Here is a 13,797-nt window from a genome sequence, read left to right as displayed (position 1 = left end):
TCTCATCATAAGCGAGGCGCTTCCTAATTCGTTCTCTTATTTTATTCCCTTTCCACTTTAACTATTTATAGTATCATTTTCTAAAAATAAGTTTAAAAAAAAGAAAAGTATGGGATGCGTAGTCGAGGAGAAAAAGAAAATCCCATTTCCCCTGACTCGATGTATGAATAGAGTGCTCAAAGGGGTAGTAATAAGTCCAATCGATTCGTGGGAAACTACTCAATCCGGAGATGTTTTGGCTTATATCCCTACTAATGTAACTTCCATTACTGATGGACAAATAGTTGATTCAGAACACCTCTTCCTTGATCTTGATAGTATCTATGGATACTCTCCAAGTAAGAACAAGGGGGAATCACTCGATTTTCTGGATTCTAATTCTATTTTATATATAGAATTATTTTATATTTTTTAGTGGAACGGAGGATTACATAATTCTAAGACGAAGAAGACCAAACTTAAAATGGGTAAAATAATGGCTCAAAATATCAAAAGTCTATCTGTAGGCATAATATTTAATAACACACAGTCGTCATAGTATTTCCATTATTTCACAAAATAAACCAAATCTATAATTGATCAGCTATGTGGACCTAAGAATAGATCAATACCTAATAATTGCTTAGCTCATCACATGGAAGATTTCATAAAACAATGCAAGTCTACTTGAAAATTCAACGTCCAGCCATGCCACGTGGCGAGAACCCACCTTCCAGCCTCATGTATCAACATGCAATGCACATTAAAAAACTCAAAATAACAAAAGGAAAGCACTTTTATAATTCAAGTTCCCCTCTGTATGCTGTGTTATATTTGAAAAGAACCCTTCTCTCTCTCTCTCTACTGGTTTCTCATCCACCATGGAGAAGTTTTCAAGATCCAAGTCTACAAGGGATGTGTATATGCAGCCAAGAAGCATGAATGATTTGAGAAGCTACAGCAGCTCAGACTATCAAAATGTAGGCCACAATATCAAAGAGATGGAGATGAAGAAAAACAAAATTAATGCAGATTCAAAGAGCTGGATGGATCCTGAGCTGCTGAGGAAGAAGAGGATTGCAGGCTACAAAGCCTATGGAGTTGAAGGGAGGATGAAGAGCTCATTTAGGAAGAGTTTTAGATGGATCAAACATGCTTGCACCAATCTTGTCAATGGCTTCAATTAATATTTCCAAATGTTGGGATAAGTTGTTTTGTGAATCTTGATTATGATATGGTGATTGGCATGAATTGAGGTTTTTTACCTGATCTTGATCAAGGGTTTGTGCATAGTGTGCAAACAACTAATGCAATCAAATAACACAGTGTGCATTCTATTTCTCAAGTTTCCATAACATAATACATACCATAAAAAACTGTATGCATTTTTTCTTCAAAAACTTTATAACTACATGCCATGAAAATGGCAAATCAAAAGAGTTGCTAGTATTACAACATTAGACAGGTAATGAATCTGCCTACCTGAGGTGGTATTTCACCCCGGCCTCGAACTTGTTTACCATGACCAACCTCACTCTCGTCGCCTCAAAACTCTCGCTTCGCCTTGGAAGCTACCTTATAGTATCTCGTTATCTGCAAGCACCATTTACTGGTTAGGATTCCGTGAGCAGCTTTCCTTGAGGGAGAAACAACAGACTCCCCTCCGTGTTAAATAGGTATCGTATATGTATACAAAGGGAAAAACTGTAACTACACGTCCTGATAACACTGCATTCATTATCTAGTCATTGCCAATATTCATTCTCTCCATTCCCTTGAGGGCGTAGTTGCTAGGGTTTGTGTTGGAGGGGTTGTGTGACGTTGCAGGCGGACTTTTTTGTGCAGCACTATCTCCATTGACTGTGCGTGAAGGATCACCATTATTCTGAGAATTCTCTGGATCCCGATTACTAGAAACTGCAGGTTGCTTTGATGTTCTGACTTTCTGGTCATTTGAAGTGGATATCAGCAGAAACCATTAAATCAAGCAACATGAACAATATGAAGAGAGACATTGAGGAGGAAAATGCATTCAATTTCAATGTATTTCAATTTTGGAGGTTAGAGAAAAGGGTAGTCTTACCTCCTTTGGTACAGCATTATCACTTGCAACTGGATCTTTCATTTTAGACAAATTCAAATTTGCAGAATTTATAACATTTCTCCCACGAAGAGGCGGCTTGCCTTCATCCAAACCTGGATTAAGTTATAGAAAATCCTTCAAATTCCAAGCATTTACAATCAAGCTTACCAGAACAACCATCTGATCGATAAGCGATGGCTAAAAACGAGGTTGTTTGTATCAAAATAACAGAGGTAATTTGGGAAGCAACAAATCCACCAATTGTGATGGAACTCAAATAAATGCTTAAAAATCACCTGAGTCTCGGTCGTAGTTACCATGTAGCACCATTGAACTTGTTCCAGCAGCACCCTGTCCCAAAATTCATCAGGTTGTACTTGGAGAATATAGCAGCTGAGCCTAAATCGAGGTTATTACTTACTAGGGTACGAGATGGAGGATTAGCAAGCTGTGACTGCTGATACTTCAAAATAGTCCAATCAAATACGTAGTCAAATTGAAAACCTGCCAAAAGAAACACAAAGCATAGAATGAGGATGGCAGGAACGGAGAAGATGCTAGGAGGGTAAGGTAGACGTCATCACCTTCACGAATAAAAAGGTCACGGAAAAGTCTTTTTAAATAACTATAATCAGGTTTGTCTTCAAATCTTAGTGAGCGGCAATAATGGAAATAAGAGGCAAATTCGGTTGGATAGCCACGGCATAAAGACTGCAAAGGAAATACCAAGTTAAAGTCCATCTCTAGCACAGCAGGGAATATTCAATCCAGAAGCTATAAAAAGTTTAATCACCTCTATTGATGTTTGAACTTTTTTCTCACTAATTCTATCATACTTTTGTTTCTTGTTTCCAGCTTGCAGTCCCTGCCAGGGAAGGCTACATTTTTTTCGAGTTATGAGTGAGCATATCATAAGAACTTAAAGTAGAGTGAACTAACAAGACGAGATTGAAGAACAACCTTCCTCTTAAGAAGTACATGACAACGTAACCGAGTGATTCTAGGTCATCCCTCCGGCTTTGTTCTATCAATAGATTAACACAGTGGAGCAGAAGAAACTAGAAATTAGCTTTCTACGACATCTGAAAGGTCAAATGGGTAAAAGATATGGCACGTGCCACATGCGTACCGATGCCAAGATGTGTATTTATGCTTGCGAATCTGGCTGTCCCCGTCAAATTCTTGTTTTCTCTGCATGATACAGTAAGTATTGCTGAACTACCTCGGTCGGGTACAATATAGCATTGAAGAAAATATTCAAAACTAAATGATTAGAAACTCAGATTACCACATAAGATCTCTAAGTTCCGAAGATACCTACACAGAACACACCATACCTATATGGAATATGCTGATGGTTAGAATCTCTATATTTCTTGGCAAGCCCAAAGTCAATGGCATAAACCTACAGGTCAGTAAATCAAGTTATCATCCGAGATACTTAAGAAGCAAACCGTTAAACAAAATTGAGAAAACATTCAAAATAAGGTAAACAGAAAACCTGATTTGCACGCCTTCCCAAGCCCATGAGAAAGTTGTCAGGCTTCAGATCTCGATGCAGAAAAGACTTAGAGTGAACAAACTCAAGTCGATTAAGCTGGAAGAGAAACAAAGATTTCCAAAACAAGTAAGTGAAACATAAATTGTTTAAGAATCCTAATCAAACAGTGTCAAACCGAATGCATTACCATCTGATCAGCAAGCATGAGAACAGTCTTTAACGACAACTTCCTACTACAAAAGGTAAACAAGTCCTCAAGACTCGACCCCAGTAAGTCCATCACGAGAACATTATAGTCACCTTCAACCCCAAACCATTTAATATTTGGGATTCCGGCTGTCAAAATAAAAAAAAATGCCCAACTGCCAAGAATGAGGATAATGATATATAATAACCATGTATAAAAGGAAATAAACATCAAGCAACTGAAACAACAAAAGAGGATATTACTTCCTCCTTGAAGTAATTTGTACAACTTTGACTCATAAAGCAATTGGGGATGTCTTGTCCTCACACTTTCCTGAAAGTAATCATAAACAAAAAAGACAATGTAGGAGAATCTACCAATGAAGTGCATAAATACATTACGATGATATCCAACAGCATGGGAAACATTTGACTAACATTTTGGGATAAATTTACGACTATGAACCTTCTATGTAGGATGTAGCTTATGTTCCCTCAACAAGAGATCCAACTCCCTAGAAATAATGTTGTCAATTATTTATATATCGATCATTATTATGACTCCTATCTTAAGATTCGGATAATATATAGTATCGTGTAGATGACAAGGAGTAGCATACGATAGTGATGAGCTAAAAAACACTAAGAATGGAAGGCAAGAGCATAAAACTAATCTCATGCTCAAACGAAAGTTGCATTATCACATACATGTTTCTCACAACATTGAAAGTGGTTCAAGCCTAAGACAATGAAACTCAATATTTTTTCCAATGCTAATATTTTCATATTTTTTTTGCAGGAACCAAACATTCATTCATCAATAATCAATCTACCATAGATAAAGTTATATTTTCACACAGACAATTTCAATCTAAACAAATTTACATGCAAGAACAGATGAAAACTTCAAACTACATACGAGTTTGATTGCAACATCCTCATTCGTCTGAATATTAGTGCCTGCAAACAACACAAAATAACCAATTCATTGAAAAGGTCTCGAATTTAAACAATCAAATTAAACAAAATCAGGAACAACATGCCTAAGTGAATCTCTCCGAATGAGCCATTCCCAATTTTTCGCCCCAAACGAAACTTATTCCCCACACGCTGCTCCATTTAGAATACCCAATCATATCAAAATTCTTCACAAAATTAAACCAAATAAAGCAGAAAATGGCAGGATTCTAGAGAGAGAAAACGACGTAAAGAGGGGAGAAGAATAAAAAACCGGCATTTCAATAAGAAACACCTAGAATTCATCACTTTGATTCGATTCGATTCGATTCGATCAATGAAAACACAATTTTTTTCGCCTTCACACCAAAATTTTAGCACCAACAAATAAAACAAAATGATACTCCCTCCGTCCCACATAATTTGACCCAGTTTTCCATTTTTGACCCCACGTTCTACTAACTCATTCATACTCACATTTAATTATAAAACTAATATATAAAAGTAGGACTCACATTCCACTAATTTTTTCAACTCACTTTTCATTACATTTTCATTCATACTCACATTTAATAATTTAATTATAAAACTAATATATAAAAGTAGGACTCACATTCCACTAACTTTTTCAACTCACTTTTCATTACATTTCTTACAACCCGTGCCCGGTCAAAGTGTCCCAAATTATGTGGAACGGAGGGAGTACGATTAATTTGTTCATATTCCTTTGCTTTTTGCTCTTTTTTCACTTTTGTCAGTTTTTTTCTTCCGTCTTCTGGATTTCCCCCCTTTTTGTATTTTGGGGATTAAATGATTCCAAAAGAAAACATATTTATAATTGAGTTGATTATATGTTAAGATTAATTGATTATTGAAAGTATTGTAATACAAAAATTGAATTCGAGTTAATATACTTAGTTATAAGCTCATAACCACAAAAAATGAAATGAAAATATGTAGCTACCTTTGTTGAATAGGTTATCTTACAAACTAGTATTTCTACAAACAGACAACTCTCACCATCAAGAAAGAATTAATAGAAAAATAGGTACAAGATTTTGATCAAACCAAAACTACTAAAATCATCAGACTTCCAAAAAAAAGCACCAAAAAACAACCAAGAAAAACTATATTCTATATGCATAATCAAGTTTGTTGTGGCACAGAATTGTTGAGAGAGTACTTCTTATTGAGTCTTCCTTTCAACTGCCTGATCGTCGCATCCACTCTTGCGGTGAAGCCGATCTTGGTCGTGTGGCGGGCCTTGGTCCGCTCGGCCTTCCACATCTGATGATCCCGGATGTGCTTCTTGTAGTACTTGATCTCCTGGATCACATGGTGGTCGAGCGGGTTCACCAGGCGCTGGAATGAGATGTGGGCGAGGTAAGGCAGGTTGCACGCAACGGTCACAAGCAAGGTGGTGCTCCAGTAGATCGGGGCAGGGCCGAGGACTTCGGTGAGGATCCTGAAGGCGTTCACATCGAGTGCGTAGTTCAGCTCCCCGTAGATGAAGAGGAATATGTACCAGAAGGCGACACTGCCCCACACGAATAGGTGTTGGATCCATGTGAAGTGGCTCATTGTTAGAGCAATTTGGCAGTTGACAGCCCATATGATGCCGGTGAACATAGCAGTCCCGAGGGCTGTCATGTCTGCAGTCTGGCCCGAAACCCTGAAGGCCTGGTCGTAGAAGATGATGATGTTGAGGAAAAACACAATGAGGGATGTGTATAGCCCGTTTGCCATCCATCCGAATATTCTGTACCAGTCAAAGAACAGGTTTTTCGGGCCTTGTTGGTATAGAGCAGGAAACTGCAGTTGCATCAACAGTTTTCGTGAACACACAAGCAGAGAGAGAGAGGTGGGAGGAAGAGAGAGCGACAAAACTAACCTGTAAGCATACTTCAGAATCTACATCCTGATCAAACACCCCAAGCGAAATGACGGGCAAGGATGTAAGAACAACGTTGAATAGGATCATGTACCAGTCAACATACACAGATTGGCCGGAAAAGCCAGCAAACGCCTCAAAGTAGAAGATTGTGAGGCCAAAAGCAATGTTTTTATAGAAGAAATAACAAATCTGCATTAAGATATTTGGATTCCCGGAGTTAAAATGAAAGCACGGTCGGCCTTTGCATTATGGTGATATGATTTGAGGCCATAAGGAATTACCATCTGAGCAATTCTTTTGTAACACCAATGACCATGTACGACCAGAAGCTTCTCAAGAAACCGGAACTGTGCAATAGCAAAGTCGCTAGCCATCACAGCCTGAAAATAGCTGATGAGTAAGCCAGTTGTGCATAACTATAAATCAATCTTCAACATATCTAGCTTTCTATTTCAATTTGATATGCTAAATTAACGCTACAATATTGCGTCAATGGAAGAAATGTCATCATTCCGAGACAGCAAATTAGTAAGTTGTACATGTATAAAGATTTATATGCAAGAGAGATTTGTGACCAACCTGCATTCCTTCACATCCACTAATGCCAACACCGATGTCTGCTTCTTGAATCATGCCAACATCATTAGCACCATCACCAATTGCCAATGTCGTTTTCCCGGTTCCTTCTTTAACTAATCTTGTTACCTAAAGACCAAAAGAGCCCACCATGAACAATTACGTATCCTACAGAATTGGCAAAACAACAGATTATGAATATCTTTGACCCAGGACAAAAATATATATCCTACCAGAGCTTTCTGCCTGGGTGAGACACGGCAACATATGACCGAAGCACAACAAATTGCTAAATTCAAGAATACATTATTCATGTCATCCTCCAAGGCATGAGTTAGAGTTTTCCCATCAATGATCAGGGCAAATGCCGCATGAGGATCCTTTTCCAACTTGATCATTTGGGTGGCATTGGTAATTTGCATTAAGATATTCTCTTTTACAGCCTACAGAACAGAAGACAAAAACTAAGGCTAGATAGATCAAATTCACCACATATCGATCATATTCTGGACAAAAGAATGTGTACCTGTTTGGGATCTTGAACTAATGCATCCGTGTTCATTGTTGTTATGCATATCTGCTTCATGCCCTGTCGAAGCAAACTACAAGAGAATCTGCACAATGGCGAGGTCTGGGTTAGCATTTTGAAAGCTTTGATTATTGAGTTGCATATGATAATTTAAATAGTTAGGAGTCAGACCCTATATTAATTGCAGTTTCCATCTTATCACCTGTCAAAACCCAGATCTTTAAACCAGCTTGTGCTAGTTTGTCTATACACTGGGGAACCTGCACAGATGTAACAAGGACAAAATAAGACGAGAGAGATAGAGAATTTATAGGTTCAAGGCATTGATAATATATAAGTCGTACTCCATTCTGCAATTTGTCCTCCACAGCAGTTGCACCGACAAGTATGAAGTCCTTTTCCATCATATCAGCAACCCGATCAAGCATTGCTTCCCTATCACCACCTATTGCAGTTTTTGCTCTGATAAACTCTTCATTCCAAGCAGCATATTTGTCTTCCTCAAGTTTCTTGTAGGCAAGGGCTAGTGTTCTCAAACCAACCTCCCCATATTCGTTCAAATGTTTTGAGGTTACTTCCTCGTACATTCTACCATTCCTTGCTAGCCTATCAAAGACGATACTGCAAAGCAAAGTTTGTATAATAGCACTCAGTAGAGTCAAATAAAAGCAGCAGAAAGTATCAATACAGAAAAATCAATTCACGTAAACAAGGAATTGCAAATAGAACAATCTTTCTAATATTCTTTTCCTTTCTTTGATTGTACTTTTTTTTACCTGTCAGCTCCCTTGCAAAAGACAAAGATCTGTCCATCCTCATCCCTAATGATGACAGACATTCTCTTCCTTTTGCTAGTGAAATCCAACAAGTTGAGAACTTTGTACTCCCTGAACTTACAAAAATATGTTATATGTCAAGACGTCTATCAGAAGATCAGACCAAATAGCAACGGATATATCAATTCATGGTCTCACCTTTCTACGGGTTCTCCAGAGGGAGAATATCTCTCACGAACAAATATGCTTGACTGAGTCCGTCGGCAGAACTCAAAACCAAGTTCTCTCGCAGCAACAAGAAACGCACCTTCATCAGGTGATTCTGCTTCATAAGTGGAGGTGCCGGTCTCTTCATTATGTTCTGGAATGGCAGTGTGGCAAATCGACAGTATCCTGAAAAATAGTAGGATTACATCTGCATTGGGTTCTTTACACCAATTCCCATTCATGAGGCGACAATCCTCAAAGCTGAACCCCTTTATGGGATGCCTCCGATCCATTTCATTTTTCGAAGAAACAACAGACTCTAATTCAATTTCCGGTTCCCCGAAGCTGCACCCACCTTTTCGCCAAGAATGAGGTGTACTTGCTTGGCTGTGGCCATCCATGTCCATGGCAATCTGTTTAGCAGCAGCAAGTTCCACATCACTAGCGCACATGCCATATGCAGTACCAGCAATTGAGCATTTAAGGAAGTCCATTTGGTTGCAGGTCAAGGTACCAGTTTTATCTGAAAGGATTGTATCAACTTGTCCCAGTTCCTCATTCAAGTTTGAAGTTCGGGCTTGAGCTGGAGTTCCAGTCTCTTCATCAAACATCTCAAAATCCCGGTTTATGAATAACGCTTGGAGGACTTTCACAACCTCAATCGACACATAGAGCGATATAGGTATCAAGTATCCATATAATATCAGAGCAGTGATTAGATGATAGAACCCCGACCTCAGAGGGTTCCCTGGATCGTATAGTTCTTCAGCATCTGGAACTTGTAAATACCACTTCTTTGGCAAATCATATTTAGTCTTCACAATGAAACCTATGGAGCTAATGATCGAGATGAACACGAGAAAGCTGAAAAGTATGTATATTATTCTGTCCATTTGTTTCTCAATCCTACTCCTTTTAGAAGGAGATCTAGTGGAATTTTGCATAACTTTGCTATCATGACCAGTGAATATCACCACTCCATAAATGTAGGCTGTATTTCGAAGCTTCGAGTCTCTGAGGAGAATTTGACTGGGATCAAGAGGATAGATCTGTCGATCATACTCAAAATTACCCACAAAAGTGTAAAGGCTGGGATTGGGATCCTCACATTTTATGGTCGCCTTGAACTCATTGAAAGTTTGGTCATCATCCAGGGGAAGTGTTACCTCTAATGATCGTTTCACCTTCAAATTAGTCTCCCCATCTAAGTTCATCGTTTCAACATAACAAATTCCATCTTCATAACTGGAAGATAACAGCAGTAAATCTGCTGGAAAGAACTTATCCTTCTCTACCTTCACTATATCTCCAACCCTAAGCTTCATCCACGGCTTAAGACCAAATAAACCGTCTTTTTTATGTACACTAGCTTTTCGCAAATTGACCTTCATATCTTGTATAAACCTACGCCAGTCTTCCAAAGCTTCTTTAGCCATACTCAGTCCGACCACAAAAGCCAAAGGTGCAATCATACTCAGAGCGGAGAATGGTGATATAGGAGTCAGTGACAAGACCGCAGCAAGAAGAAAGTAAAGGTTAGCAACGCGTCTGAATTGTTCAAATATGGCTTTTGGCAGAAACGTTACAACATTGTACTTAGTTGTGGATATGTAGTTTGAGCAATACTTAATAGGCTTGTGCTCGTGCATACGAGGCTCATTGCAGTGAACCACTCGTGAGTAACCAGGTCCATGGATGTCATGCGGGCCATCTTCTTTAGAAGTTTGTGGCCTGAAACAACCAAATGTATACAGCTGGCTCCTCCGAATCCTTGCTCTTATCCTACCCCGAGCCATCCGACAACTACTGTGAAACTCAGAGTCACTTTGCTACCTCACAGTCAAACATAAACACGCAAAACTTGCCTCCACAAAGCAAGTAAAGGGCATGCTCACATAACCGCTAAACACCGAGGCTCCATTGCCATACCCTCATCAAGCCTAACCTTAAAACCTCTGTATGAGCAAATGAGCTGTCTAACACCTGCAAGCAAATATTAACAACCAGATTCAATACTATATTCATTGTATACAATTCAGGTTCATAAAACTAATCGCACTAACTCTCATGCTCATTCAATAATAATTAACATGAAGCTCATACTAACTTTTCTACCTCAGAATCATAAACATAAACACCCAAAACTTGCCTCCATGGTGCAGGCAAAGAGCTTGCTCTCATAACCACTAAACTGTGGCTAAAATGATGTGTCCGCACAAAGCCTATCCTAGAACCCGTGTATCAGAAAATGCAGCTGTCTAACAACTGGAGACAGATTATAATAGCCAGATTAAACACTAGATTCAGTATACACATCTAATGTTCATAAAACTAACAGCACCAACTCTCATGTTCATTTGACAACTATTACAAAGCTCGGAGTCACTTTGCTACCTCAGAAACAGAATCACAATCATAATCATAAACACCCAAAAATTGCCCCCTGAGAGCAGGCAAAGCGCTTGCTTACATAACCGCTAAACTCAACAAATAAAATGACGTGCCAACATAAATCCTAACCTTAGACCTCTGTATGAACAAATGCAGCTGTCTAACAAGTAACGACCCGAAACAGATTGCAACAGCCGAATTAAAAACTGCATTCAATTAGTCATCGTATAAAAAATTTCATTAAACTAACTACATCAACTGTCATCACTCAGAATCATAAGCATAAACACCCAAAAATAGCCTCCATAGAGCAGGTCAAAGGGCTTGCTCACAAAACCACTAAACCCCCACAGCCAAAATGACGTGCTACCATAAAATCTACCCTAAAACCCATGTATTATGAGCTGTCTAACAACTTGAAATAGATTATAACGGCGAGATTAATTATATTCTACTTAATTAACACTACAACTCATGTTGATCAAATTAATCCCACTAACTCGCATGACGCAGCCACCAATTTACATGATCATTATCATCAAGATTTCGAGATCTTCAACACCTTCGATTCTATCACAGCTAAGAAAGACCCAACCGCATACCAAAAAAATCAAATTAGAAGACCAAAACAAACCCAGAAATTCATCTTCAAATAAATTCAAATCAACAATCAAAAAATTCGAGTACAAGGCATAGTTTCATACATCAATTCTTACCGCAACATTCATACGTGAAAACGTCACAGAATTCACAGTATCAATGCAAAAAAAAATGGCAGCTCAAATTTGTACTAACCAGCTGAAGAGCTTGGAAGAAAAAAAAATTAAAAAAACAGTGTTCTTGAAGCTAGCTTGAGTCCATTGAAGAGGGAAGCAAAACCCACATTGACCAAACAAGATTCACACAGATGGAACGTAGAGAGATGTGAAAAGGTTGATGGTTGGTTGGTGTAGTTATTTACCCGGTAAAACCTTGATCAGGATTGGAATTTGGCGGATGGAAATTTCAAGTGGGAGATCGCGAGAGAGTAAAGAATGAGAGAGAGAGTGAGGAGGCCAGGGTGGTAGAAGAGAGGGAGATTTGATTGATTTTCCAGAAAATCACAGCTTTCTCTCTCTTCCAACTCCGATACAAACGCCACTGCTCACGCTCTTGCTCCTTTCTTTTCTTTTTTTCTTTTCTTTTTTCCGTTTTTCATAAATTCGAAGAAATAGTTTTGAGTTTTTAATTGGGAGAGATTTTTAATTCTTAGAAATTTAGTTTCATAAATTATTAGGTTCGGATCTTATGGTCTACTAAGTCAATATATGAAAAGTTAGGTTTGATAATTTTCAAAGTTTAGAAGGACAAAATATTTTAGGCCATCTGTCATGGAAAAAATAAAGTAAGAATTTTGTAGTATTCTTTTTTAATTTTATGATTTTACATTAGTATTTTTTTTATTCATTACTTCCTTCATCCAATATGTGTCCCATATTTCATTTTTCTATTTATATGATCATTACATATTTTATTTACCCTTATTGTATTTAGTAATTGAGCCTCAAATTTAACTAAGTTTTAGTATTTTTTTTACATTTGTTAATGTCAAAACGAGAATAAATACACTACCTTGATAACCTATTTTTTGCACCCAAGATAATCCAAAATTACAAAATGTCACTCTAGTGTCACCGGATTAAAATTAATATGCGAAACATAAAATTTTGCATTGATTAAATTTTAAACATATTTATCACAAAATTGAGTCTTCAACTTCGATCAGTGGATCTAATAAAACTCTAATGGTGCCGTAGTAAAGTTTGGACGTAGACGTAGTAGAGCAATTGACCGAAAATTTTAAGGGTGCTTCAATAAATTTTAATGGAGTAGAAATAGAATAGATTATACCGAATTCATTTTCCCGTAATTAAACAACACCACTCCCTCCACTACCGCCACATCGGTCCCACTTGTTGACGTGGCATGGCCTACGACTGGATCTGCCTAAGCCTAAGAGCATTAGGTCAGTCATAGCCTAACCACAAACTTCTCATGTCATATTATCAGCACTAAAAACTCCTCATGTCACATCATCAGGACAAGCAACTGGACAAGCAATAGGCTAGTCATAGACTAGCCACAATAAACAAAATTATAAAAAACAAATAATTAACACTCACACAAAATACGGAATTAAATTTACGACACAAATGCGGGAAAATTCAATAATAATATTTAATTTAAAAAATACATTAATTAAAAAAATTACATAATTAAAAAAAAGGTAGATTAACAAAAAATTACATAATTCAAAAAAAAACTAACGCTGTGCAGTCCTCCTCGCCCACAACTCTTCAATTAAATCCTTTTGGAGTCTAATACGAGCATCCACTTAGCGCATGTCGGCATGTGCTTGGAGGCGGTCGGCTTCATCGTGAGGTACTCCGCTTCGTACGTTGGGGGCGGCCACGCCGCGGCTTGGATCGGCTTCATTATCGTCGTTGGCCCAACTAGTCAGTTGTACACCTTCATCTTCGACAATCATGTTGTGCATGATAATACAGGCGTACATTATATCAGCAATGCAGTCGACATGCCACAAACGTGTTGGACCCCTAATTGCCGCCCATCGAGACTGGAGCACACCAAATGCGCGTTCCACGTCCTTGCGGGCTGATTCATGCCGTTCCGCAAAGTAGGCCTTCCTCTCATCTGATGCGCCTCTGATCGTCTTCA

At 38.3% G+C, this 13,797-nt stretch overlaps 3 protein-coding genes across 9 annotated transcripts; 1 reads left to right on the top strand and 2 right to left on the bottom strand.

Annotated features, from left to right (window-relative positions):
* The first annotated feature begins 860 nt into the window (after positions 1 to 860).
* Positions 861 to 1,166, top strand: LOC121745775. Its single transcript, XM_042139730.1, has one exon. It carries the CDS (start codon positions 861 to 863, stop codon positions 1,164 to 1,166), a length of 306 nt encoding a protein of 101 aa, XP_041995664.1.
* A 121-nt stretch (positions 1,167 to 1,287) lies between these two features.
* On the bottom strand, positions 1,288 to 5,074 carry LOC121744970 (casein kinase I-like). Of its 5 annotated transcripts, none has more exons than XM_042138684.1 (14): positions 4,793 to 5,074; positions 4,669 to 4,709; positions 3,751 to 4,083; positions 3,564 to 3,659; positions 3,400 to 3,467; positions 3,192 to 3,253; positions 3,023 to 3,086; positions 2,856 to 2,940; positions 2,647 to 2,773; positions 2,484 to 2,566; positions 2,359 to 2,413; positions 2,063 to 2,175; positions 1,694 to 1,924; positions 1,288 to 1,572 (listed from the first exon to the last, which is right to left on the bottom strand). In XM_042138684.1, exons 1-13 carry the CDS (start codon positions 4,866 to 4,868, stop codon positions 1,721 to 1,723), a joined length of 1,407 nt encoding a protein of 468 aa, XP_041994618.1. In that variant the 5' UTR covers positions 4,869 to 5,074; the 3' UTR covers positions 1,288 to 1,572; positions 1,694 to 1,720. The 5 variants fall into 5 exon arrangements, with proteins under 5 accessions (XP_041994618.1, XP_041994619.1, XP_041994617.1 ...); XM_042138685.1 differs by having other exon boundaries at positions 1,288 to 1,924; positions 3,751 to 3,899; positions 4,014 to 4,083; XM_042138683.1 differs by having other exon boundaries at positions 1,288 to 1,924.
* A 574-nt stretch (positions 5,075 to 5,648) lies between these two features.
* LOC121744736 (probable phospholipid-transporting ATPase 4) lies at positions 5,649 to 12,248 on the bottom strand. 3 transcript variants are annotated; one of them, XM_042138344.1, is made up of 11 exons: positions 12,041 to 12,248; positions 8,680 to 10,671; positions 8,482 to 8,592; positions 8,050 to 8,326; positions 7,877 to 7,965; positions 7,703 to 7,790; positions 7,410 to 7,619; positions 7,180 to 7,305; positions 6,882 to 6,980; positions 6,598 to 6,789; positions 5,649 to 6,465 (listed from the first exon to the last, which is right to left on the bottom strand). In XM_042138344.1, the coding sequence occupies exons 2-11, from the start codon at positions 10,482 to 10,484 to the stop codon at positions 5,893 to 5,895; spliced, it is 3,570 nt and encodes a 1,189-aa protein (XP_041994278.1). In that variant the 5' UTR covers positions 10,485 to 10,671; positions 12,041 to 12,248; the 3' UTR covers positions 5,649 to 5,892. The 3 variants fall into 3 exon arrangements, with proteins under 3 accessions (XP_041994278.1, XP_041994277.1, XP_041994276.1); XM_042138343.1 differs by having other exon boundaries at positions 5,649 to 6,518; positions 11,875 to 12,246; XM_042138342.1 differs by having other exon boundaries at positions 5,649 to 6,518; positions 12,041 to 12,246.
* Positions 12,249 to 13,797: the final 1,549 nt, after the last annotated feature.

Source organism: Salvia splendens, chromosome 8 (assembly GCF_004379255.2).
Source record: "Salvia splendens isolate huo1 chromosome 8, SspV2, whole genome shotgun sequence".
NCBI lineage: Eukaryota > Viridiplantae > Streptophyta > Magnoliopsida > Lamiales > Lamiaceae > Salvia > Salvia splendens.
The sequence above is the reverse complement of the archived record's forward strand: the minus strand, read 5'-3'. Positions and strand labels throughout refer to the sequence as shown.